Genomic DNA, 27,762 nt, shown 5'->3' with positions numbered 1-27,762 from the left:
TTTATGCATTGCGAGAACATCTGTGTTAGAAGGACTCTTTTTTTAAAAAAATAAGGTTTTTGAGAAAGGATATAAGCTGCTATGTTTGAAAGCATGAATTATCATGACAGAGGCAAGGAGAAACTTCCCACAACAGTCTTCCCCATCCTCTACTCCATCATTATTTGCTTTTTTTTTTTAAGAGGTGCAGGATGTAACCTCTTTCTGTAGTAATACTGTGGGTACCTGGGCTGTGGCATTGCATGAGCCAGTCCAGACACCTGAAAAAGTTAAGTGTTCATAAATTATCTTTCAAAATCCTTTCTTTTTGGTCATGCCCTCCACTATTTTCCAAGGACTTCAGAAGATAAGGTTCTTTTCACAAAACCAGTTCTGCCAATGACATGATGGTGCTGTAGTTACCCACACAGCGGATTAAGCCCCCACCTTATTATCAGGTTTGTTTTCTTTAATATTCATTTTTTTTGTAATTATTTGTTCTGGCTGCTTCTCCCCTCCAGTGGGACAGATGGAGTTGCCCTGTTGGTTTTTTCTCTTTCTTTTCCTCCCTTTTTTTTTTTTTTTCCTTTGCTAAAGGCAGATAAAGAACGATTTCTTTTCTGTGTGTGCAGAGGTGGAGGCTAATTGCTGGGTTAATTGAGAAGAATGGTGCTTCTGATGTTCTCACAAAGTATCAAATAGCCTCAACATATTTCTCCCCTCTCTCCCTCACTCCACCTAAAGAGACCCATTGAATTTGCACATTACTGTACAGAAGTGATTATAGGTTTAATTGTATTTATTTTGCTTAGTGGGGAGGCCATCATAACAGTGCTTGATTGATTTTTATAAAATCACCCTCAAGGTCATGTGTAGGACTTTGCTTTCCTGTGCAGCCATAACAAACAATTTGAGGGTCACAGCCAAAGGCTCAGTTGAGCAATATTCTTGCTTTCTGCTTTCAGAGGAGAGGTCAAGTGCAATAAAAGAAGGAAGCATAACTTTTATTTTCTTTTTTAAAAAAGGAGAAGACAACCTTGTAAAGCAGCAGCTGTATATTTATTCTGACCCAAGAGAAACCACAGAGATACAGAGGGGGTTAGAGGGACAATATGCAATTTTCAGACGAAAGTATTTGTAAGTTTGGCCAGAGTTTGTTTTACACATAGGCTTGATAACTGGTTAAATGAATCCCACCTTTTCTTTACTGTGATGCTGCTCTTCTTTTATCCTCAGTGGCTGAACTTTTTTTCACTTTATTTTCTCCCAAAAACCGAGTGCCTTTTGGATTTGTTCTGGGAGGGCTTCGGAGGGTTTGCAAACATCCAGAGACAACAGCATTATGGTGTGACCACGAGTGTAGCTGATCTCTCCACCTCCTATGATTATGCTGGGTCTGACTGCTGCTTCTAAGGGAAAGCAAAAGAGTCACATAGAGCAAAACAAGCAATCATAGAATGGTTTGGGTTTGAAGGGACCTTAAAGACCATCTCATTCCACCTTCCTGTCATGGGCAAGGAAACCTTCTACTAGATCAGGGTGAGCTGCTGACTTGCCAAAGCCACTTTGTGCAGAAAGGAGCACAGGAGACAGAACTTGTGTCAACACCCATCCCAAAAGCATTAACTGCTGCGGGTCAAACTGCTGCTGTTTTTGCAGGAAGAGGGACTCCAGGTAAGTGCAGGCTGTGTTCTTCTCACTCCTTCCTAGTTTTCCAGACCAAAGCACAGCTCCCTTACGTGCTCTGTTGTGTCTCAGCACTGTTCATGAGGGGAGGAGGATGAACATGCTCTACTGTTTTACCACAGACCCTCTGGAGATGGGTAGAAGGAGACAGATCCCAGACCCTCATGGGAAACAAGTATCTTCCCATGACTACCTCAAGGTGCATTGGAATGGCTGCAAAAAGAAAAGGACACAGGAATCTTACATTCCTCTATCCCTGCCATCCCATGGGAAGGGGTTTTGGGAGGGAATTAATATTTCTAACCTGTCTCGTAGACAGCTTGAAAATTTTGGATAGACAAAATGTGGCTGAAACTTGGGAATACTTATTTGAGATGTAACTATGCTTTTCCAATCAGAAGATAGGACAGCTTTGGCCACCAGCCTTCCTGGTGCAGTGGTAGAGCATGGCAGCAATTAAAATACTCATTAAAAATTGTATGAAGGGAAGTGGAAACAGAAATGAGTGTATTTCTTTGGGAGCAGAGCATAGGAAGTCAATAAAGACCTTAGGGAAGATGTCTTTTTTATGTTAGGAATGAAATAAATTGCAGTGATTTACAGTTCCATTTATAGATTGTGGTGATAAAATTATTAACACTGCTGCTATAGGGCAAAAGTATTTAATAAATATTTCTGTTCTCAGTATGGGAACGAATAGGATGGTAAATTATATCACAAGAGGAAGATGGACCAGCAGTCCATTGTTACTAAATAATGTTAATAGGATCAATATGTTAAATATTCTTTCAAGAATATAAAATCTTAACAGGTCCAATCTCATTCAAGAGCTTTAAAACTTCTGGTAGAGACACTCTGTGGCCCAAAAATCTTAATTTAAGAGTCAATGGGAGATTATAGAGGGATAAAGAAGTTCTGATCTTGGTTTGATTCTGATCTTGATCTGATTTACAGGCAGGTAAATGGGAAATATATTGCCTGCCTAGTTTGATATTAACCAACAGGTCAAAAGAGAAAACTGAGTGAAGTTAAAAGTAGGAGATGGTTGAATCCATAAATTACTAAACATGGGATTATACTGAATGACAGAAGAGAAATTTAATGGAAGAAAAGGCAGAAAACTTCTGTTAATTTTCTAAGAAAATTGTTTGATAGTTACTTCAATCAAATGTGATAGTGTGGTGACTGAGAGTCACCTGCCAAGACATGACAGCTGGCATGTGCAAAATGGACTAACTCAAAAAGTAAATTTTTAGTGGGGAAACCATTTTCATGACTATTTGGTTCCCACTGCACATCACTGATTATCTGAGAGGAAGTGGAGATCACATTGTGTGAACGTCCTTTAAACCAAATGCAGATTTACACAGCTGAGAAAAGAGCTGGGCAGGAAGCAATTCAGCATGAAATTCATGGTTGCACAATAAGGGACCTTGTCAGGTAAAGCCAAGATCATGAAAAGGATCAGAAGTCAGTGTGGACCAAGGATGCCAAGATTGAGGCCAGGTTGGACAAGGCTTGGAGCAACCTGGTCTAGTGGAAGGTGTCCCTGCCTATGGCAGGCTGTTGGAACTGGATGATCTTTAAGGTTCCTTCCAACCCAAACCATGCCATGATTCTATGACTCTATATCCACCTGATCTCCCAGTTTAATGAAGAAGCAAAAAGGCTGCAGTATTAATTTTTCCTGGGAAAAGTAAGAGGCAGGGGGTGAGAATAAGGAGTTTTGCCTCTATAGGTAGCGTCAAGAAAAATAAAGGAACGGAAGAATTATAAGATTTGGCTTTGCAAATTCAGGAGCACTGGACTGTGTGAGAACCTGCACAGCTCCATGAGCTGGAGGTGATTCCTTGCAAATAGAGTGTTAATCAGTCTGAAGGAGGGCTGAGATTTGATTTTACCTGTGAGTACTTTCACAGACATGTTGTTTGCTGCACCTCTCCACAGTGCAGTGCAGGAGGGTACAGAGCACTCTGAAAGCTCATCCTTGACAAGTTATGCCTGGAAATAAAGCATAAACTGTGAACAGTGAGAGAAATTAGCTGTTGGAAAAGATGGTAAATGGTAGAGTGATGTTCCCAGGTCTCTTTATTGTCTCAGCAGTCAAACACAGACAACTTGACTTCCTCCAGTTTTTCAATAGGCTGATGTACACGGGCCATCAGGAGATATGATCTAATGGTGCCTTCAGTCTCCAAATAATACCATCTCAATTATTGTCCCAATTTCACCACAGTGCATTTCTTATTAAGACTATTTCATTTTTCTAGAAGTCTCAGATGTATCTCAGAATAACAGTCAAATATCTGTTTTTTTTCATGAAACAAGCTGAAATTTGTGCTGTTTTATCACAATGTATGCAGTACAGTTTGTAAAAACATTATATAGAAGCTTAACAGAAATACATTTTTATATAGAAAAGTATGTCTAGGGAAAGAGACAATTTACACATAGAGGAGTTGGTTTTTGTGAGAGGAAACCCATGGCTCCCAGTGAATATAAGCAAGAAAACTAAGCATATTCTATAAAAATGCATATGGAAAGCACTGAAATTTGGAAATAAAATATTTAATGGTAGTCATTACTCAAATACTGACTTTGTTATAAGCCTAGGAAATGAGAACTAAGTTATAAGACTTTATTGTGAGATTAAGAAATCAATGAAGCAATGAAAGCTCCTCCATGCAAGAATAAACAAAGGGATCAGGATGAGAAGAATGTGTTCAGCAGGAGTGGATGGAACTGAGTGGGGAAGGTACATGAGTGCTGTGCTTCTCCTTTATCATTGAGGGCAGCAGGACCTAGGCAAAGAGGAGTGATAATTAAGGTAGATTTAATCTGATTTTTATATTAAAACTTCTTCCTTCCTTCTTTTAGTCTCAATACTGAAATTAAACCAGGGGTTCGATCTCCCTTATCCTTATTCTAAGGATTCGTATAATCTTTATAGAATTATATAATCACTGAACAATTTGGGTTAGAAGGGACCTTAAAGATAATCTTGTTCCATGCACAAGGACACCTTCCCCTACACCAGGTTGGTGCAGCCTGGTCTTGGACACTTCCAGGGATGGGGCAGCCACAGCTTCTCTGGGCAACTTGTGCCAGGACCTCACCACCCTCTCGGGGAAGAACTTGTGGGAAAGGAAAGCCAACTGTGTAGTAGATATGGATATCACCATTGACAACTGCTAACATCAGGAGAAAGCTGGTCATGGTATGAGAAATCAGAGTTCTCAGCTACTTCACACAAAGAGGGAGGGGGGTGTGATAGAAACCCTTTGTAAAGAGGTCTGAGGTTTCCAGACTTTGAGATTTTCCCTACTAGCTCCTGGGAAACAGAGCTTGACCTAGGAAGACATATCCCATATGCAGTGTGATAAGATGTCTGAGAGTCCACTCTGTCCAAATGCATTGTAAAGATAGAGACAATGTCATTTATAGGAGAGGAAATATGAAAGGAGACAATGGAATAAACCATTCTGAGGTGACAGACTGGGATTGCCAGCTCAGACATGGAAAGAATAAGGGTGGCATTTGACAGAACTGAAAAGCTTGAGTCAAAACAGAGCTAGAAATGGCTTTTCATACACTCTGTACTTAGACCACAGAATTCATTGCTTCAAGAAATCATTGAGACTAAAAATCACAAAGACTTGAAGGATCAGTTCTATATTACTGACAAATCTTATCCAGTTATACTAATAGGCGGTAAAAGGAAAATGTTGGCAAGGGGACGAAACCTTATGCTTTGAGGCAAAGCTAACCTCTAATTAGGGATTGAAATGGGTTTTTTATGGGATGGGGAGATCAACTCACATCCAGCTAAGAGGAAGACATTTCTTATGCTGTATTTGGAAGCATCTGGTTTTGAACAGCAGCTGGAAGAGTTTGCAGGATTAAATCAACCACTGATCTAAACAAGTTGCCAGTTCTTATGTTCCAAAGCCAGTTTCCCCTCGCCTTTCCCTGTCAAATGTAGTTTGTAATCTAAAAAGTAACATAATACAAATTAAATAGAAATATTCCTTTTCAACATTTAGTGAGTGAGTCAGTTAAAATTGGGATTTTCCAACCCCAGCTCCCTTGCACTGGAATTTGAGAGATTTTGATGTCTGCCCAGGCTGACTGGCCTTGCTCAAGTCTAGAAAGGCAGACTGTTGTAGAATCAAAAAATGGACTGAATTAATCAGGTCTGTAAAGAGCTGATAAATCCATAAAGAGAAGTACAAGGAAAGTTGGAAATTTGGCAGGACACAATAGTATTTTAGCTTTAATCTCCTAATTTTATGACAGATCCATTTGTTACCCACCTCTTACAGCTCCTTTGGCTGTGAAATAATGACTGGCTATTCCATCTGTGTTTGTATTTTGTTCTTCTCTTGTCTTCAGGTGGCAAACTCCTATTCACTGGGCCAGGACCTGTAGAACTACATGCTCATTACATCCTGGTATCTGATGGAGGAGAGCTCCAGGTGGGATCCCCTGAGGCCCCTTTCCCTCACAGAGCACACATCTATCTCTATGGAAGCATCCATTCTCCACCATTATTTCCATATGGAGTCAAGTTCCTGGCAGTGAGGAATGGGACACTTTCCATTCATGGTGAGTGACGAAATGACTTTGGTCTCAAGCTTATATTTCTAATTAAAGTTAAATATTTGCTGAAATGTGTTTTTTTAAGGCCAGAACTTTATATCTTTGTATTCAGCATGAGACTTCTGTTTCTGTAATATCTTATGCATGAAAGCTCAGAGCTGTATATCTGTACAAATTCCCATACTCAGCTCCCAGCTGAGTCATTTTGAAAATCCAGTCCCCAAGAAGAAGAGGATGGTACCAGTTAGTTATGAAACCCTGATGGTCATTTAGATGCCTAGAAGATGTTTGAATTTGTGCACGCCTCTCCACAAATAAATGTCTTCTTCCCTTGGAAACTGGGCCTGAAATCTCTGCTGTGAAGTATCTGTGTTTGCTGTGCTGCTAGAATGGAATATCCTTCTCCCCTCCTCCCTCTCCATAACAAGTTTCCTTCCCAAAGACGGTATGACTCTTGGGGTTTCCAAGAGAGTGTGATCTGCCAGGTAGATCCTATGGTGAGGCCAATGCCAAGAATGCCACAGTAGCCTGGGACAGCTAGAGTGGGGAAGATACTTTTCAAAGCATCAGCAAAAGGCTCCTAGCAGTGTGTTTTCCCATCCTCCACCTCTCTATGCTGTGCTGGCATTCCAAAGCCAGTGGTCCGTCTGCAGAATTAGGAGCACAGCTGGAATATCTCTGTTTTCCTGGTGGTCCATATGGCCTCATCTGCTCAGCACACATTGTGGCCTAAATGACAAGTTCAGGCCAAACTGTGGCAATGTCAAGAATTTCAGTCCCAGGTGACAAGTCCTTTGCTCTAATCACCGGACCTTAGAATCACAGAATGGCTTGGGTTGAAAGAAACCTTAAAGCTCATTCCATCCCAACCCTTTGCCATGGGCAGGGACACCTTTCACTAGCCCAGGTTGCTCCAAGCCCTGTCCAGCCTGGCCTTGAACACTCCCAGGGATGGGGCAGCCACAGCTTCTCTGGACAACCTGTGCTGGGACCTTACCAAGGTACAACCATGAATTTCTTCTAAACCTGCCCTCTGCCAGTTTGAAGCCCCTTGTCTTGTCCCTCCAGGCCCTTGTCCCAAGTCCCTCTCCAGCTCTCTTGGAGCCCCTTTAGGCACTGGAAGGGGCTCTCAGATCCCCATGGAGCCTTCTCTTCTCCAGGTGAACACCCCCAGCTCTCCCAGACTGTTTCTGGAGCAGAGGGACTCCAGCCCTTGGAGTATGTCCATGGCCTCCTCTGGACTCGCTCCAACAGCTCCACATCCTTCATATATTGTAGCATGGAATAATTTAGATACAGAGCTTTTTTTTCGGAAGGCTATGAAATACAGGTATAAAATATCCATTTCTTGATTCAGTAGGTTGGATATGGAATTCAGGTTCAAACTCAGGATGAATGAGAACATTAGTGCTGTGCATTCATGTCAAGTTCTTAACTACTGGGCTGGTTTTAAAGCTTCTTTGTGTCACAGGGGAGAGGAAAAAAAAAACAACAGTGCATGTCTCATCTCCCTTCCTCATGTTCTTCTGTGTCAAACTTTGTGTTGGTAGGCGTTCATACCCTCCAGCAGGGCTTGAACTTACGCCCTCTGTCCTACAGGCAGAAATGTTGCTGTCTGAGCATCACTGACACGTGTGGCTCTGGGTCAGAAATGATGTCAGACACCAAGGGGGACAATCTGAGCACAGATAGGGAGGGAGCTGTGCCACTGTGCCGTGATCCTGTCAGCTCACAGGAGCCCAGCAATGTCAGGAGAGCTTGGGCGTTGGAGGGGAGTCAGTGAACAGATGTTTTTTTGAAGCAGGAGAGATGAGCAGAGGGTGGGGAAGGTGCTCCTGGCAGAGGCAAGGGAGCTGGGCTGGCAGGTGCTCTTGACCACTTCTTTGAGACATGGTAAGGCTAAATCATTTAGGCTTTAATAATTCCAGTAAACTGGCTTTGCAGAAGGTTTCTATCCTATTTCCTGGAGGATATCCTTGAGAAGGGCTATTACACAATCCAGGCTGAATTGAGTGTCCGTCACTGTACACTGAGTTTCACACAGTTATCCCAGCCCTGAGTTCAGTAACTCCTGTTAAATTAAAGCATGCCTTCCAGAAAGGCTTGGTCTTTGAGGATATCAAGGGAGACAGAAGCCAGCTTTTTCCGTGGAGGCTTGTTCCAGGGGATTAATTTGGTTAATCATCCATTTTTTTTTTCTTTTTAGAGAAAAGTATTGAAGTGTCTGATTTGAATTTGCCTGATAATAGCTTTTGCTGCTTCACTTTCTATGTCTTCTGCTACTTTAAAATATTCTTCTTTTCTTGGTTTGACCTGTGTAAGTCAGCATTTTGTCCTTAAATTGTCAGCACTTTATAGCACGAGCCTTCACTACTTCACACTGTTTTGTTTTCTGGCAATGTAGGAAAATACAATAGCAACTCCTTGCAACTGTGCCTCTTGTGCTGCTTCTCCTTTCCCTTCTGAACCTGTATCATCACAGACTTGATGACTCCATCACCCATAAAATTAAAGACAAACAGGGTAGAAGTACATTTTGCAGTCTTACCTTGGCAACATGATGGAGGGATGTAAACCCAAGTGTCCACATCAGTACCTTTGGGTCTTTTCTGACTGACATTTCATATGTTTCAGTCAGTGCCATAATTCCCAGTGATTCTTCATTCCCTAGGAAACCAAAAAGGTGAGGTCTGCAACACAGGTATTACCTGGTTGGAGGTATGTGGAGCCAAATGTGGCTTGACCCATTAGTGGAAACATCTCCTGGTTTCAATTTCTTATCAATTATTGAATTATTGAATAGTTTGAGTTGGAAGGGATCTTAAAGCCCACCTCTGCCATGGCCAGGGACACCTTCCACTAGCCCAGGTTGCTCCAAGCCCTGTCCAATCTGGCCTTTAATGCTTCCAGGGATGGGGCAGCCACAGCTTCTCTGGACAACCTATGCCAGGGCCTCACCACCCTTACAGGAAAGAAATTCTTCCCAATATCCCATCTAACCATTCCCTCTTGTCCTGGCACTCCATCCCTTGTCCTAAGTCCCTCTCTAGCTCTCTTGGAGTCCTTTTGGGCACTGGAAAGGGTCTCTAAGGTCTCCCCAGAGCCTTCTTTTCTTCAGGCTGAACACCCCCAAATCTCACTCTATTATTATTCAGCCCTAATTCTTATTAAAGAATTCTTATCAATTTCTTTTTCAACAAATCCAGACTAACTATGAAATCACTTTTAAGCTCTGCACCACACACAGTCCCAGTGCATGGCTGCAATTAAGGTTCATTCAAACCATGTAATATGCAATTTAACATTGAAGCAGTAGAAGCCTGTTAGAAAACAAGACAAAAAATGGTCTGATCTTTTGCTAGGCTGATATTGCTTACATGGAAAAAATCTGCTGTTCTGTCTCCAATTTAGCACCAGTCTGGCCTGTGGTATAGAATAAATTGTTGAGCATGACAGCCCTTTCATATATGCGTGAGCGAGCCTGACATGCTCAGCAATATACATTTGTGAGATACATTTATAAACACGAATATACATGTTATCTCAGATCAAAATCATTAAATAAGCAGGTTTCCAAATTCTCAGCTGTCTTGGTGAAGACAGGACTGAGTGCATTTTAATTTCTTTTCTCTTTCAGGCAGGGAAAGCTGGGGGATGCTCTGGTTGAGTTCAGATTGTTTAGTAAGCGCTGTCAGCTCCTCACTTTGATATGTTAATATGACTCAGGGTTTCCCACAATTCCCTCATGAGTGGCAGTCCTTTGCTCCTGTAGTTGTAGCAGACTGGGAAATTTCACTGTTGCCTTTGGCTTTAGCCAACTCCCCTGCCAGTCAGAGCGTGCCACCCATAAACTGCCTGTCAATCACACGTCAGGTTTAGAGGGGGTTTCAGTCAGCCAGGGCAACTTGACTTTTTGACAATGTAATTATGGCCCTTGCATCCGCGGTAGGGGCCTGAGCGGGGCTGAGAGAATTTTATTGATTGTTCAGAAGGGAAATTTATCACTGTCTCCAGCTCCATTTGTACTTTATTCCCTGAGAAACTGTCTTGACAAGCTGCAGGAGAGAAGTTTAGCATGGTGGCCTTGGCTGTTCTTGCATCTTTGTCCTTTGCAGGGAAACCTGACTGGAGGCACCGGCAGATGCTGAGGCGGGGGCAGAGGCTGGGTGAAATGGCAGAGGAAGTGGAGTTGATACCTCAACAGCTGAGGACAGACCACCCCTTCTTTGTGACAGACCAATTTTGTGGTCTGAACACTCTTATTATCATAGAATCCTAGAATGGTTTGGGCTGGAAGGGACCTTTAAAGAGCATCTCGTTCCAACTCCTTGCCATGGGCAGGGACACCTTCCACTGGACCAGGCTGCTCCAAGCCTTATCCAGCCTGGTCTTGAACACTTGCAGAGATGGGGCAGCCACAGCTTCTCTGGGCAATCTGTGCCAGGGCCTCACCACCCTCACAGTAAAGATTTTCTTCCCAGTATCCGATCTAACCCTGCCCTCCTTCATCTTAAGATAATTTCCTCTTGTCCTGTCTTCATGCTTGTGTCCAAAGTCCCTCTCCATCTCTCTTGGAGACCCTTTAGGCACTGGAAGGGGCTCTAAGGTCTCATTGGAGCCTTCTCTTTTCTGGGCTGAACAGCCTCAACTCTGTCAGCCTGTCTCCATAGCAGAGGTATTGACACATATGGAAAAACTTTAAAGGCCTTTTCCATTCAGTTCCATTTTTAGCAGTCCTGTATAGATGATCTCATTATTCCATTGTGTCCCCTCGAAAGAGACTGTGCCTGTTCCCAAAAGAAGATCAGTACTTTTGCTGTATATTGATCTGAAACTTTGTGCCTACACTGTGATGATACAGGGCATGAGCTCTGAGTAACCTGGTCGAGTGAAGGTGTCTCTGCCCATGGCAGGGGGTTGGAATTGGATGAGCTTTAAGGTCCCTTCAAACCCAAACCATCCTGTGGTTCTATGATTCTATGAGCCTGTTCCCTGCATTTTGACTCATAACGTGTATCTCTCCAACTAGATGGAAGATCCTACACTTTGGATTTAATAATATACTACATTCACTTTATCCAGACTGAAAGGTGTGTGGTAAAGAAAAAGCAATGTCCAGAGAGTTTTGGTTTAATAACGTACCTGTTGATAATCAGAACATTTAAAACAGAGGTGTCAGTGGTCACTTCAGTCCTCTAAAATCATGGCTAGCCCTGCTGCAAAGAATGTCCCTGCATTTTCAGTGGATGCTGGCTGGTGAAGATGACATAACAGAGGCAATTCTGCACCACTTCTATCCCTGATTTCTCTTCAACCAAAGCAATCTGATACTCTTTCAGGGTTAGCTCAGGAAAAAAAGTATTTTTTATCAGTCGAACCAATTATTAATTTTAATAGCTTTTAATCAATAATAAAACACAAAATATTTGTGAGCTGTGCACTGTGCTCTGCAGAGCCTGTGCATTCCTCCAGAGATCAAACATTTAATCAAATGCCTCTTGCTTTCCCTCCATTAAGCAGTGTTATGTATCTGTGCTGAGTTTGAGAGTGAGAGATCATAGGCGACATGAGAGAATTTGTTCTGCTTTACTCACATATTAAAAAGAAAAGGTTCCCAGGGGAAAAAAAATAAGAAAAAAAAATCTGTAGCATGGGAATTCAAGATAGGGTGCAGAGATCTGTTAGAGAAAAGCTGTGCTTTTTTACTTTGTTGAAATGCTCTTCAATAGATGTTATTTTTCACCATCTGAACCCCCTGATTTGCCCACTCCTGTTACACTGTGAGTTCAGATCCTTTTTCCCTTTCAGGATTCACTTCTATGGTTAGTTTTCCATAGATGCCCTTCTGTGTGGTGGTTGCAGGAGGGTTTTTGCCTTCTGTGACAGCGTTTTTCCTTTCAAGACCTTGACTTTAACATGATGCATTAAAGCAGATGGCTCTGGAACAGAAGGCTGAGCTGCCTTGAATCCCCTCGTGTTCACCAGGGGTAAGAAACTGCACTTAGGCACTTCCCATGGAGTAACTAATGTACAATGACTTGTTCCTTCACTTTCTTATTCACAAATATAAGATGACCATTAGATTTTAAAGACCTAGCAGATGGGGACAAAAAAAAGAGAGCTGAGTTCAGGAAAAGCTGCTGTGTCTTTCACAGTTTGCCCTTCTTTCTAGCAGAAATGCATCTATCATCTTTGATTTAAGGTTAAATCAGTTGATTTGTATGTTGGTGCCAATCTTAATGAGGAAAACATGGGGTGTGAAGGGGACTGAGAAGTGGGAACTAATATATATAGTATAATAGAGATAAATAGAGATAAATAAAAATAAATAAGCTAATAAAGATAGCAATGTAATATCATACAATATAATACATTTCATTCTATATATTATACACTGGAATCAAGTGGAATAGAATAGAATAGAATAGAATAGAATAGAATAGAATAGAATAGAATAGAATAGAATAGAATAGAATAGATAAACAGACTATAGCTAATATATTAACTTGTGATTCTTGACAGAGTTCAGGCCTGTGTATCACTACAAATGTGGAGGTGTTTTATGGATTAAGTAGTTGCCTCTTTCAAGCTTTTGAATATAAAATCAATAAATTCCTTCTACTTCTGGCCCCAAATAAAGCAAGGGTATTGCCTGAAGGAAGAGAATAACCAGCAACAAAATCAGGGTTAATTTCTATCCCAGAGAGCAGAAGCCTGCAAAGTTTGGGCTGCCCAGGGAGGTGGTGGAGTCTCCATTCCTGGAGGTGTCCAAGGAACACCTGGACATGGCACTCAGTGCTCTGGGCTGGGTGACAAGGTGGGCATCAGTCACAGGTTGGACTGGATGATCTTGAAGGTCTTTTCCAACCTAAATGATTCTTTGATTCTGTGAAGTTTGGCAAACGGAGAAGCCTGGCCCCAGCCCTCTGTTTGCACAGGTCTGCAGACCGAGCCAGGCAGGGACCCTCTATTTGGGCTCATCTTCACTTTTCCCAGTGTTGAATTCTCCTTCACCACGTTCTGGGGATGCAGGAAATGGATCTTTGCTTGGAAACGGCCCTGCTGCCCTGCATTCCCGCTCCTGCAGGGAGATATTCCCTGCCTCGTTCCACAGCAGCACAAGAGATGAACTGGCAATGACACAGAATGTTAACAGCTGTCTGCAGCTCCCTGCAGGGTCTGAGCTCCATGGCTGCCACAGTTGGAGCCGTTTGTTCCTGGGGTCAGGTTAAAGATGTTTTCCTGCCTGGCATCTTTGGTTGTGAGCTTTTCCTAGGGTTTGGTTTCTTTGATGGCATTACAGGAGCTGACAAAATCTTTCCCCTTGCTTTCAGGACTGATGTAACTTAACAAAGTGACTGGGAGATCTCTGATTAAAGGGAACATTTGGAAATGTTCATATTTATGGGATAGCACAAAGGGAAGGTATTTTGTCTGCAAGGCAAAGTGTCAGACCAAGTGAAGCAATGAGAGTTTCCATAGACGTGTTTAATCATAAAGGTCTTCCCATCCTCAGTAGGATCATAGAATCATGGAATGGTTTGTGTTGGAAGAGTTCTTAAAGCTCATCTCATTCCAACCCCATGCCATGGGTAGGGATGCCTTCCACTAGAACAGGTTGCTCAGAGTCCCACACTTCCAGGAAAGGGGCATGATTTTCCTTGCTTTCTCCAAGGTGCTCTGAAAAGACATTTAGGTGGAAATACTTTAAATGAAAACTGCAGTTTCATGAATAGGAAACATTCAGCAGGACTAGGTCACTCTCAAGTATATTACTCAGTGGAGAAAATAAAAGTTATTCAATTTGTCCTCTTGCTCAGATGATGTGAGATTTTATTTTTTTTTTTTGCTCACTGGGAGAAGGAAAATGTGTTTAATTCTATAATTTTGTTTTTAGCTGGGCTTTAATAATATTATTTTTAAATGCTGTATTTCATATCAACATTTTTACACTAGTGAAATGCAATGCTTTTACAGAACAAAAGATCAAATTCCATAAACTTCCAAAGTGATGTCAGACAAAAAAGGGAGATGGTCCCAAAAGGAGTTTCTTTTCTGAAATTTTTATTCTGTGAAGGATGTGGAAGGTTTGGCCTGTTTTGAATTTGGAGTGAAATCAAATCTGACTAGTTGTAGGCTTGGATTTCATCCTCCAAATCTGCCTTTTAAGGGGGGAAACATCAGCCCTATTTTACATGGGAGGTTGAAGATGTCAGAGAGAAACTGAAACTGTGTCTACTGACACAAAGGGACTGAGCAGGTCTAAATTTCCTGTCTCAGCCTGCCCATTGCTTGTGCAAAACTTGTGCCTGATGCTGGGTTTTGTTCCACATGATGAGGTCATCAGGCAAGTGTGACCAGCAGGTTGAGGGAGGGGATTCTCCTCCTCTTCTCTGCTCTGGTGAGACCCAGCTGGAGTGCTGTGTCCCCAACATCAGAAGGATGTGGACCTGCTGGAAGAAGTTCAGAGGAGGGCAGAAAGATGCTTTGAGGGCTGGAGCCCCTCTGCTCTGGAGACAGGCTGGGAGAGCTAGGGATGTTCACCTGGAGAAGAGAAGGCTCCAGGGATGCTTTAGAGCCCCTTCCAGAGCCTAAAGGGGCTCCAAGAGAGCTGGAGAGGGACTTGAGACAAGGACAGATAGTGACAGGACAAGGGAAATGGCTTCAAAATGACAGTGAGAAGGTTTAGTTTGGATATAAAGAAGAATGTTTTCATGATAAGGGTGGTAATACACTGGCACGAGTTTCCCAGATAAACTGTGGCTGCCCCACCACTGTAAACTTTCAAAGTCAGGTTGTATGGGCTCTGAGAAACCTGGTCTAGTTGAAGATGTCCCTCCTCATTGCAGGGGGGTTGGTCTAGGTGACCTTTAAAGGTCCTTTCCAACCCACACCAGTCTCTGACTGATTCTAAACTACAATTTGAGCCCACACTGGAATCCAATCCAAAATACCCAGTGTGGTCCTGAGCACCCAGCACCAAGGCTGCTGCAGCTTTCCATCAAAGAGCTGATGAGTTCTGGTTTGTCCTAAGGAGTTAATGAGCAGTTATACACAAGAACGGGTTTTTTACCTTGGGGCAGGAATGAAGAGCTCTGTGCACTGGCTGTGGCAGGAGGGAGGAGGAAATCTCTCTGTATCTCCCCAGGAGCTGCTCATACACAGCAGGGTGTCCTGCAGGACTGCACGGGGGGGGGGGGGGGGGAAAGACATCTCCCAGTTCCAGGCAGAGACATTCCTGTCTTTCTAAGATGCGTAGAAGGAAAAGCCCAAACTCCTCTCATTGCAAAACAAGCTAAAAATGTGCAAATGCTTGGGAAACATACCCGAGACTGGAATTAGCAGGGAGCAGTAATAAGCTGGAAACTTTCAACTTCAGAGGGTTGAGGGCTCATGGTTCAGGACTTTTTTTTTTTAACATATATGAAAATTTAAGGAAGGAGCTCTCATTCTTCTTTTCTAGTTCCTTGCACTTCCTGGCCAATGACTGGACTAATCACTGCAAGATCTGAGGTAGCAGTGACAATTTTTTAAAGAATTTTCATCAAATCTAAATTTCTGAAATACTTTTTCCAAGTCCTTCATTAAGGATCCGGCACTTGAAGATCCATTTGACCATAGAGAGCTGGAGCAGCACAGCTGTGTGCTATCCTGACTAAGGAGGCTTTCTGGAAAAGATTTCCTATTCTTTTTAACTTAGGGCATTTTATTCATTATTATTTTTGTGCTTTGTTTTATTAACTAAAGCAACAGTGGCAAAAAGTCTCTGTCCTGGACCTAAAAATATATTTTAAAAAAACCCGCTTCTTTTCTGAAGCACCGATTTCCAATGGCTGTTCTGCCATTTATCACTTTGGCATTTGAAAATTTTAGGAATGACCAAGATAAGTTTGACTAGGAAGTGCAATTTGGACAAGAAAAAGGGAATAATAGGAGATTATGACAGTGGAGAGTAAGCTGGATTGCTTAGGTAGTCTGACACCTCAAATGCTTGAGTAAAGTGTGTTATATTTTATTACCAAAGACAATCATATAATCACAGAATGGTTCTGGTTGGAAGATAACTTAAAGGTCTTCTAATTCCAACCCCCTGCCATAGTTGTGGTTGTTATGGTTTGGTGTTTGGTTTTTTGTTTGTTTTGTTTTTGCTTTTTGCTTTTTGGTTTTGGATTTGGTTTTTGGTTTTTTTTTTGTTTTTTTTTTTTTAATTACAGTTATAGTCCATTATATTTTATTATTACCTTCTCTTGCATAATTCTTTTTTGGGGGGAGGATAAATGACTTTTTTCTTTTCACTTTGTTCCTGGGAATTGAAAGCTCTTATTCCTGTTTGCACTAAAGATTTACAATATAGATGCAAGAGATTGACATCTTATCTGAAGTAACTTGTACATTCCCAGTAAGTAAATTGTGCGTATGAGCCCTGCAGTTCTCATAAATTCCTTTTGTGGTATAAAGGGATCTCATTACCTCATCTTTAAAACACCAATAAACAGTCAGAAGGTGTAAAAGAGCTTTATAGTTTGTCAACACTATGAACAAACTGTGTGTTCACAACTGAGTTAATTAATTTGCAGTAAATAGGAGAGAAGATGAGAGACCAGCAGGGTCCTGGGAGTCAGAGGATAAAGGTTCAAAGCCTGTTATCCCATGACAAAAAGGGAAGGTTTTTTAAAACATTTAAACAATTTTTGGGAGAAAGACCACGGCAGGCTGAGGGATGGAACCAGTCCTCCTAAGACCCATTTAAAGAATCTTGTTTCTACCAACATTTACTTGCTTTCCAGCTCTTACTGACTGGATGTGGCTCCCACTGGTTTCTGTTAGGCTTGGTTAGGTAGTTCCCAGGGTGTCTAAAGGTAGGTAACAACATCTACTCCAAAAAGTTTTCAGGTCATGGGCATCTGTTTTCCACCTAAGCAACATGTCATCTTGTCACGTAAATTCTTAGAACTGGGCCATCCCATAGATTTAAGGTGAAATTCATGTAACTAAATAGAAATGTGTGAAAGACAGAAGTTCCTTTCAAAAGGAAGTGTGCAGGCTGTTACTGTTGGAGGCTGAAAACAGGCCGGATTATAATGGATCATGCTCAGCTAAAAGAGGAGTGTGGAAAGTTATTCCCTGGAGCATGGGACACTGGTAATAAGAGGTAACTGTGATATCAGCAGATATCCCATTGAATATAGGACTTGTCTCCTAATTAATTAGTTTGCAGCTGCCTCTCCTTACCCCGTAGTATTTTTTTTCAAAACCCTCTATAGTGTTTCCAACTGCAGCAGCTTCTGCTTTCAAAGCTGGGTGACCAGAAGTACCCTGTCAAACACCCAGTTTGAATTCTCTGTACCCAGTGAGTCACTCAGTGTACACCTGGAAGAGGAAATGACATTCACATCTTTTGTAATCAAAGGATTATAAATATAGACTTTATTTATCTAAACTTACAGCACTCAGTACAGTTCACACTTTGCTTAACTAAAGACAGACTTCCCTGTAACCCTAGAGGCAAATCTGCCCTGACACACCTGACTGAGTTTGCTGAGGTTTGATGTGATTCTGAGATCTTTCTGTAACGGTTGAATTCATGTCTCCTGTTGAACTAGAAATCATGGAATGGTTTGGGTTAGAAAGGACATTAAAGACCATCTCGTTCCAACCCCCTGCTAGGGGCAGGGTCACCTTCCACTATCCCAGGCTGCTCCAAGCCCCATCAAACCTGGCCTTGAACACTTCCAGGGATGGGGCAGCCACAGCTTCTCTGGGCAACCTGTGCCAGGGCCTCACCACCCTCTGAATTAAGCATTTCTTCCCAGTGTCTGATAGAAATCACTTCTCTTTCAGTTTAAAACCATTTCCTTTTGTCTTATCACTATCAGTATCCTATCACTGCTTAGGACTGTGCAAAACCAATTAGTGAAGTGAAATATCATCCTACATGGATTTATAAAATACTTTATGTTAGGGACCATAAGAAATGAAATTTATACTATTTTTCTTCTTCTGTGCTTGAAATTAAAAAAAAAAAGAGTGGAATTGTACACACTAAAATTGCCTCATTCTTAATAATTTTGCCTTATCCATACAAAACTGCATCTTCATATCATGCTTCCAACAGGAAGCACAAACCTGGGTCCTGGTGCCAAGATGTTCCCAGTGTTAAATTTGTGATTAATTCATTTGGAATTAATTTTCAAACCTCTTGTATTTCTGCACTGATAACACCATTCTGCTCTGCTCTGTATTTCAGGGTGTTCTATCAAGTAATTTAGTAAAGAGTTCAATTCTTGCTTTGCCTGCAACAACATTTCGAGTCTAAAGGCTCTGTCCTGTTCCTTTAGCATGAAGTCACTTCTGCTTTGGATCTCAAGATGTGTTTCTTTTTCCAATCCATGCTAAGTTAATTATTAAAAATCAGTTCAATAATTAAGGAGTTATACAGATTCATCCATTTTTTAGCACTTTTGAGTGTTTCTGCTTGCAGTATTTTTTGGGGGGAAAGAAATAATTTAAATATACCACAGCTGTTGATCTGTTAAACCTTTTCTCGTCAAACAGGTAATTTGTTTACCTGTGGTACAGCTCAGTGCCAGACACTGAAGATTATTTTATGAGCTTTTCACATTTTATCTGAATTAGGGTTTGTTTGTAAGGGGAAAGAAGAAAGAGGGCTCTGTGCCTCCAAAGGGTGGCTGAGGAACAAGGGTTTTGTTCCATGGAACCACCTTTAGCTGTTCATGATCTTTGTAGAGAGTCTGTTGGTTCTTTGAAGGAGAGAAACTGGAGAAGATCTCTGGGAAAGGAATCATGGAATCACAGAATGGGTCAGGTTGGAAGGGACCACAGTGAGTCATCTTGTCCCACCTCCCTGTTCCAGCAGGGTCATCCCAGAGCACATGGCACAGGATGGTGTCCAGAAGGTTCTGGAATATCTCCAGTGAGGGAGATTCCACACTCTCTCTGGGCAGCCTGTTCCGGTGCTTAGTCACTGCAGAGGAAAGAAGTTCTTGATCATGGTCAGGTGGAACTTCCTGGGCACCAGTTTCTGCCCGTGGCTTCTTGTCCTATTGCTCAACCCAACTGAGCAGAGCCTGGTCCATCCTCTGACTCCTCCCTGCAGACACTGTTGGACATTGAATGTTGTCTCCCAGCTATTTCAAGCACCCAAAATGGTATCCAAGGGATCTATGTGGGTCTGGTAGACAGGACACAGGACTTACATCAGAGCAGTCTGTCTAGAACAGCAGCTAGAGATCAAATATCCATCTAAAATCACATGTTTAAGAACCTGAAACAAACTCACATTCCCCAAACTAAGTGAAATCAACTGGGTGTATGATGGGCTCCCACCAAAACCACAGTGCTGGGAATATTTATAATTAAGGCAAAGAAGCCTCAGTTATGGTCCCTCCTTGGCACCAGGAAAATATCATTGACCATATCTATGTGTCACTCATGCTGCTTAGAGTAGAGGACAACCAGACCTGCAGGTGTTGCTTTATGTGGGAATATAAATGGGAAGCAAGGAAATGTGTAGATGTGGTGCTTAGGGACATGGTTAAGTGGCAGACCTGGCAGTGATGGGTTAATGGTTGGACTTGGTGGTCTTAGAGGTCTTTTCCAACCTTAATATTTTTATGACTCTATGATTTTATGGAAGTGGAATCTGCTAAATTTTTTTGTTTCTTTTTCCTTAATGAAAATACAGTAAATGTATTGGAAATGGGAAGTAGATTTTGAACAAACAGAGAAATATCCCACCCCACCTAAATCATCAGGAAAAAGGTAAAACAAACTGTGGAATGGGAAACAGGGAGATGAGCACAGTAAGAAGTGAAAAAAAATAAAAAGGAAAAAAAGAAATGGGGGAACGTTTGGATGCCTGGAATATTCTCCTTTTAGAAGAAAAAAAAAAAAAACAACAAAACAATTGAGAAGGTTTTCCTTTAAAATTTTGTGTCAGAGCTTGGAAGTGGGAAAAAAGCCTGAAACAAGACTTTTCCATTAGAGCATGTTTTGAATGCGAAACGGTTTCACACCTCTCAACAACAAGAGTTGTTGCCCAGCAGTGTTGCTGTAGTATGTGTGTGACAGATGTACTCAACGGGAGTCAGTTGTGTGTCTGAACACAGATGCACATGAAAACACATTAACACAGGCACACAAATCAGGACTATAAGCAAAATGTCCAGAGCTGAAGAAAAATTGTGCGCTGCTCAACGTGCACAGGCTGCTGCCAGTCGCTGGCTTTTATGCCAGTCCTAAAAATTCACGAGAACCACTCAGTGGAAAAAGGTAAATGAATAAAAATTATGAGATTGCTGCTAGTAAAAGAATACACATGGGTTGATGTGCATTCATGGGGGGGGGGGGGTTGAGCTGGATAAAGCTGTATTGAGGATGAGGTTTTGGTGTCTGAGACCATGAATGGTGCAAGGTGGGTTTTGGCTTTGTCTGCATTAGAAAACTGCGTGGCCCAATAGAAGCTGAACTGTGAAGTGAATGATGCAGGTGCTGAGGATGCAGGGTCCACACTGTACATGTTTTGGGGCTACTACAGAGTCTTTCTAGTTTGGTTCCCTCAGAGTCTAAAGTGTATTTTATGTCCTATTGCACTACAGCTTCTGCATTAGTTTCACAGAATGACAGGATGGGTCAGGTTGGGAGGGACCACAGTGGGTCACCTGGTCCAACCTCCCTGCTCAAGCAGGGCAATCCCAGAGCACATGGTACAGGATTTTGCCCAGATGGTTCTGGAACATTCCAGTGAGGGAGACCCCACAACTACGCTGGGCAATCTGTTCAGTACTCGGTCACTGCACAGGAAAAAAGGTCTTGCTTATGTTCAGGTGGAACTTCCTGGGCATCACTTTGTGCCCGTGGCCTCTTGTCCCATTACTGGGCACCCCCAAGCAGAGCCTGGTCCATCCTCTGCCCCCTCCCTGCAGACACTGACAGACATGGATGAGGTCCCCTCTCAGTGTCTCTTCTTGAGGTTGAACAGCCCCAGTTCCCTCAGCCTTTCCTCATCAGAGATGCTCCAGTCCTTTCAGCATCTTTGTTTCCTTCTGCTGGAGCTGTTCCAGGAGCTCCCTGTCTCTCTTGTCCTGAGGAGCCCAGAACTGGACACAACACTCCAGATGTACCTCACGAGGGCTGAACAGAGGGAGATCTGTTTGATGCTTTCCAAAACAACTCATAGCATGAAATGAAACACCTTAAGTGCAGGATGTCTGGAAGATTTTCTTTGACAAATTTCAAGTTTGATTTAAGAAAAATAAAAATGCAATAAACCAGAAGTATCTCAGGTAGATTTAGATGGCCTTTGTTGACACACAGAGCAGGTGCTCCAATATACTTCAAGATGACAGAGTATAAAGACTTGATTCTTCCTTCTCTGATTCTGCAGTGAATTTATTGACTTGGAGGCACTACTTCTTACTCCTGACTTCATTAAGGAAAGAATTGAGACAATAAAATATAAGCAATGAGGGTACTATAGCATAAAGAACAAGAAAATGAAACAAGATATGGAGGGAGAAAAGTTTGCTTAAAATAATTTGAAAATGATTTATTGGATGCAACCTCTACCCTCAGTGATTTCTGGTGTTATTACTTTTCTATAGTACAACCAGGGAGGACAGTAACTTGCTGTGGGCTAAAGGTAAATTATGATCTATTGCAAGGGAGGGAAGGAAAAGTATACTAAAGGTGAGTGTATGAGGCACATGCTCTCCCCTGATGGTGCTCAGTGTGTTGGATCTCAATGGACCAATCTGTTCCAAAGCCTGCTAGGGAAAAAGAAATGTCAAACTTCATGAAGTGAAGAAGAGAGGGTTAAAGTGCAAGATTTTTCATTGCTGGGGCTTGTTGTACACAGACTGCATAGAATAATTGAATTATTTAATGGTTTTGACTGTAAGAAACCTTAAAGCTCATCTTGTTCCACCCCCCTGCCATGGGCAGGGACACCTTCCACTAGACCAGGTTGGTCCAAGCCCCGTCCAACCTGGCCTTAAACACTTTCAGGGATGGGGCAGCCATAGTTTTTCGGAGCAAGGTGTGCCAGGGCCTCACCACCCTCACAGCCAACAATTCCTTCCCAATTTCCCATCTAACCCTGCCCTCAGTCACTGTGAAGCCATTTCCCCTTGTCCTGTCCCTCCAGGCCCTCGTCCAAAGTCTCTCTCCAGCTCTCTTGGAGACCATCTAGGCACTGGAAGGGGCTCCAAGGTCTCCCTGGATCCTTCTCTTCTCCAGATGAACACGTCCAGCTCTCCCAGCCTGTCTCCTCATAAGACTTGTTCTTTAGGCTTTTCACCAGCTCCATTGTCTTTATTTGAACAGAACGTTTTTGTAAATGCCAGTTATTTGCGGGTCTAGATTCCCTGTATGTAATTTTGAACTGGAGAACTGAAAACTCAAAATGGTTTTTGCAGCCAGAGGACGATGGTCCCTGCAGAGTGGGCTTTTCTCAGTTGGTTACAAAGGGTGATTAAGAATAGAAGGTTTTGCATAGAGGTAAGTTACTTTGGGGGAATGAAATTGAACCTCATCTCCCACTGCTTCTTGAACAAACTTCTCACCAGCATGTTTTTTCAGCTTTTCTGGGATCAGAAAAGACAAAAGATATGAAGATGTTGTTTGGAATTTACTGCATTTCTAATCCAAGCAGATGTGCACAAATCCTCTTTTGTAGCATTAATTCCCTTTCTCCTACATAGCATCAGGAGGAAATGAATGACAGTGGGATGATCTAAGTGAGACAGTGTTTTCTAACCATAGAAGCATCATAGAATCAGAGAATGATTTGGTTGGGAAGGGACCTTAAAAATCATCTCATTCCAACCCCTTGCCATGGCTAGGGACACCTCTCACTACACCAGATTGCCTAGAGCCCCAACCAGCCTGGCCTTGAACCAGAAATACGTTGCTCCTGTTTTATTTTGTTTTTTTAGAGTTGACTGACTCGCTTTTTAAAATTCTTTTTAAATTTTTTTTCGTATTCTTTTCAGGTTGGATGCCCAAAGTAGTTTTCACTCACTTGAAATCATCAGCTCGTGCTAACGACACACGATTAATGCTCCAGGAACATGTTGATTGGGAATCTGGTGATGAAATCGTGGTGGGAAGGACAGGCCTTGGAGATGCCCAGCAGCAGGAAGAAGTGGCTGTTATCGAGTCTGTGAACAACACAGAGCTGCACCTTAGATCACCACTCAGGTATCCTTTCAAGAGCCAAGGGGATTTTTACATCAGAGAGCTAAACAAGGAGAAAATTTGATCAAAGTCAGGATTTGCTGTTTCCTGTGGGACATAATAACTATATAAATCCCTTTAACAAAGGTGGTGAGAGATATTTCACTTCCTCACTCTCCCTAAAGCCAGTGGACATTCAATGCTGAATGTTTCTGACTGTGTTTAAGTTCTGTATCATTCCCATGAATTCAGAAAACCTTTGAAGCAGAAAACAGTCATGGCCAGTAGAGTCCAGTGGCCTCAGTATAGGAATGAAAAAGAAATTTCCTGCATAGTTAATTTCTTGAGAAAGTGCATCTTTTTCACAAAAAGTGTCTGACTTCTGTAAAAAATAATAAATCCCCTATTTTTGACTGATTTACTTAAGGAATACACTTAAATTGAATTGTTTTATTTGGAAATATTGCTTCCATATTTCCAGTGAGTGGTAATTTCACTGCCTTATGCTCTCTTCGTCTACTGTGCGCGGAGGCCTTGGACAAACTTTACTTCTCATCATCTCCAGTGTTGAAACATGTTATCTGTTTAGAAGTCAGCCCAACTCCAATGCCCAGGAAACTCAATGGTATCATTTTCAGAAATTACTGGGGCTGGAGGAAGAAAGTACTGATGATTTTCACCCAAATATGTTTTGGGAAGAGAATTCAAAGGCTAAAGTGTTTTGCTGTAAATATCATAGAATCATAAAACATCCTGAGTTGGAAGGGACACACAAGGATTACTGGATCCAACTCCTGGGCCTGCACAGGACACCCCAACAATCCCACCCTGTCCCTGAGAGCATTGTCCAAACACTCCTTGAGCTCTGGCAGCCTTGGGGCCATGACCACTGCCCTGGGGAGCCTGTTCAGTGCCCAGCCACCCTCTGGGTGAAGAGCCTTTTCCTGATAATATAATAATATATTATATACATAATCTAAGGGAAGTTTGTGAACTTGAGAGATAAAAAGATGAAAACAAACATTAGACAAGGAAAAATCTATTTAACCTGTATACAGAGACACACTGGATGTGCCACACTATGTGCCCATAGAAAAGGACTGAAACCAGCTCTAAATTTGGGCTATCGAGGTCATAAACATAAGTAACAATAATTCATAAACATAATTCTTGCCATCTTGCAGGTGCAGATGATTTTATGTCTTTTCTGTGGTTTTCTTTAGGTACTCCCACAGTGTTGGAGAGGGATGGGGCAATGGCCAAGGTCAGCCTTTGAGTGCTGTGGTGGCACTGATCAGCAGAAGGGTTGTTGTTCAGGGAAATGTCACCCTGGAGAGAATGTCCCACCTCAGACAGTGTGCAAAAGCAGGTGTTACAAAAGGTGAGGAGATCTTTTCTCACAGAAATATACTGAACAGTAAAACTGCTCCATTGATATCCCCTTGTGGCATCGCCGTGTATCAGAACTGTTCCTTCACAGGATAACTTTGAGACATACCAATGCCAGGGAAGCGAGTTTGTCTTTCCAAACATTGTTTGACATTGAAATGTGAAGTCTTGGGAGTTGAGCTGCATTTCATTGTAATATCTCAGATGTATTATTTTCACATTGTTGTTTCAAGCCATCTTGGGAAAGACCCTTTGGTTTTGCCTGAGCCTAAGGGTGTAGAAAAGAAAGTATCTTCTGAAAACATGTTTCAGTGTACATAATATATTAAATTTTTAATTGTGTTTACTATTTAGTCACTTTAAGAAGAAGGAAAAACAAAACAGCCCAATGCTGTTTGTACTCCTTAGTGTAAAATATTGAGACATTGTTTAGTGATTTGGGATGCCAAGAGAAAAATAACAGGTGATGCACATAGTATCACTGCTGAAAAAAATTTAAATATCTGTTCTCCTTTAGTTTTACCTGTATGAAACACCATGAAGCCTAACAGGTGGCTTCCTGATTTACACCGTCTATTGAGGAAGCAGAATTGGCCACAGTGATTATAATTTGAGGAGAGTTAGGTTATCTGGCAACCCAGGTGTAAGGTTTCCTTTAAAAATAAAATGCCTTGGGCTTTCAGACTGTGACACAAGACTTCATTTGATATCCAGCAGCCAACTGCTTATATTACTCATGGATTTATGGTCCATTTTCTGTGGAACTCATAAATACAGTCTCTGAAATGTGCTAACCATTTGGGGTTTTTATTTGAGTTAAAGGATAGGAGGATTTCTCAGAGGAGTCACCAGAAGATGAGTGAGCAGTGTTTTTTTGTGGTTAATCTAACTTCTTAAAAAGAAAAATGAGCATTACTGAGCATAAGCAGGCAGTACTGGAATTTGAGATCCTCTCTGCACCTCCACTGAACAAGCCCAAGTTACACATTCACAGCCTGATTCTCCTTATACCAAAATATCCTGAGCACAGAGTCACGGAAGGGTGTCTTTCAGGAATTTTCCCCAGCCCTATGATTTACTTACCTTGTCATATAATGGAATTACAAAATGGTTGGAGTGGAAAAAGAAATTAAAGATCAACTACTTCCAAACCCCTGCCATGGGCAGGGACACCTTCCACTAGTCCAGGTTGCTCCAAGCCCCATCCAGCTCGGCCTTGAACACTCCCAGGGATGGGGCAGCCACAGCTTCTCTGGGCAAACTGTACCAGAGCCTCACCATCCTCACAGCCAAGAACTTCTTCCAAATGTGCACTTAATCTTATCTTCCAGCTCTGGGTAGTAACAGCTCCCCATCCATCTGCAGGGAGAGTCAGGAGAGCAGAGTTTTAAAAAAATTCAAAATGTCTTGTTTCAGTTTAGTTCCATATATCTGTGCCCAATCTCCTTCTCAAGAACCTCACCCCAGGGAAATCAAAGTCAAATCCATCTTCCTCATGCATAGGACCATCTATCATTAAACACAAGAAACTTCCCAAGACATAAAACTACAACAGCTTCCTGCTAGTTTTGATATATTTTCCCCTAAAAATGTCCAGGCTTTTAAGGAAGAAACCATGAGGCAATTTAGAGGGAACATCAGAAATGTTTGCCTGTGGATATTTGTGTTTGGGCCCAGCTGGAGGTCTTACTGGGTCAGTGTGGTGGGTCTCACCCTGCACGTCCCATGGTCACCATGGAGAAGTGACTCTCACGGCTCCCACTGGGTTTTATTTTAGGCAGCTCCAAGTGTCTGTACAAGAGAAGTGAGAGGCAGCTGGGGGCTCGGGACCTGGGAGCCATCGTGGTTGTGGAGGCTTTCCAGGGAGAGGCGAGTCGGCTCCAGCTGGAGGGTGTCCAATTCCACCACGTTGGCCAAATATTTCGTCCCCACTGCAGTGCCCTGACTGTTACTGGCAACACGTGGATGGCAGGTGAGTTGGCTGTACTGGAGGTGGGCTTGAATGATCTCAAATGCTCACCTTCTCACGCCCAAAGCTGGGGCAGATGCTCTCGAAACCTGCTTAGCTCTGGAGTCAGCGGACAAATTGGATTGCTAAATGTGAGGAAACCTCACCCGTGGTCCAAGACTCAGTTATGGAGTTGTTTCAGCTGCTTCTTCCTAAAATAATATTTTGGTTTTATTCTACACTGCTGTGTTGGTGTACTGCTTCTAGTTCTGGAAATTAATGTGATACACTGTGAGGGAGCCAAAGGTGTCTCAGGGCTGTCCGGTAAGTAGAGTCCAAAATTTAATTTTATCACCCAGAGGGTAAGGAACATATTCAGTTCTTTTTACTTTGTCACTGGTAACTGCCAAATTCAGTTCTGTGGAAGTGGCAATGATGGCTCTGAAGACTGGCAGTGACAGGAGCAAGTTAGGTGGGCTCAAAGAATATTTTAAGGGTACTGGATGGGACTTTCCCCTCCAGCTAAGCTACACTTATGCCTCTCACAGAATCATAGAATCATTGAGTGGTTTGGTTTGGAAGGAACCTCAAAGATCATCTAATTCCAATCTCCTTGCCAAGGACAGGGCACCTATTTCTTAAGTCATCTTCAGCACTGAGTGAGGATCCAGGCTTCCTGGTGGTAGAAGGCAGCAATGGCCATGATCCAGATGGAGGGCAGGCCACTATGCCTGGCTAGAGAAGAGGTACAAGATACCTCCCCTGTCCTCACTGCCCTTCTGAAAGGTTCTTCCTCCCCTTCAAAGCCACTTCAACTGTCAAACTACCTGAGCTCATAACATACTTCCCTCTCGGGATCTTACTGTATCCTTCCTCTGGATCTCCTCCTTCTTCCTCACAATAGTGGAACACCTCCCATTTCTGTGCTCAGGCCCTCTCCTTCCTCCTGTTCCTTCCTCAGCAAT

The 27,762-nt window shown here is 42.4% G+C and overlaps 1 protein-coding gene across 1 annotated transcript in view; it reads left to right on the top strand.

The window, feature by feature from the left end:
* Nucleotides 1-27,762, top strand: part of PKHD1 (PKHD1 ciliary IPT domain containing fibrocystin/polyductin) — a 253,982-nt gene that overhangs the window by 90,288 nt on the left and 135,932 nt on the right. Inside the window, exons 36-39 of the mRNA XM_027738336.2 lie at nucleotides 6,058-6,270; nucleotides 23,277-23,484; nucleotides 24,684-24,841; nucleotides 26,627-26,821. Of these exons, the coding sequence (XP_027594137.2) occupies nucleotides 6,058-6,270; nucleotides 23,277-23,484; nucleotides 24,684-24,841; nucleotides 26,627-26,821 (774 nt within the window). The remainder of the gene's footprint in view (nucleotides 1-6,057; nucleotides 6,271-23,276; nucleotides 23,485-24,683; nucleotides 24,842-26,626; nucleotides 26,822-27,762) is intronic.

The sequence above is a fragment of the Pipra filicauda genome, unplaced genomic scaffold, assembly GCF_003945595.2.
Source record: "Pipra filicauda isolate LSUMZ 115617 unplaced genomic scaffold, ASM394559v2 scaffold24_size8852520_pilon, whole genome shotgun sequence".
Taxonomy (NCBI): Eukaryota; Metazoa; Chordata; class Aves; order Passeriformes; family Pipridae; genus Pipra; species Pipra filicauda.
Note: the sequence above shows the minus strand (reverse complement) of the source record. Positions and strands in the feature narration are given on the sequence as shown.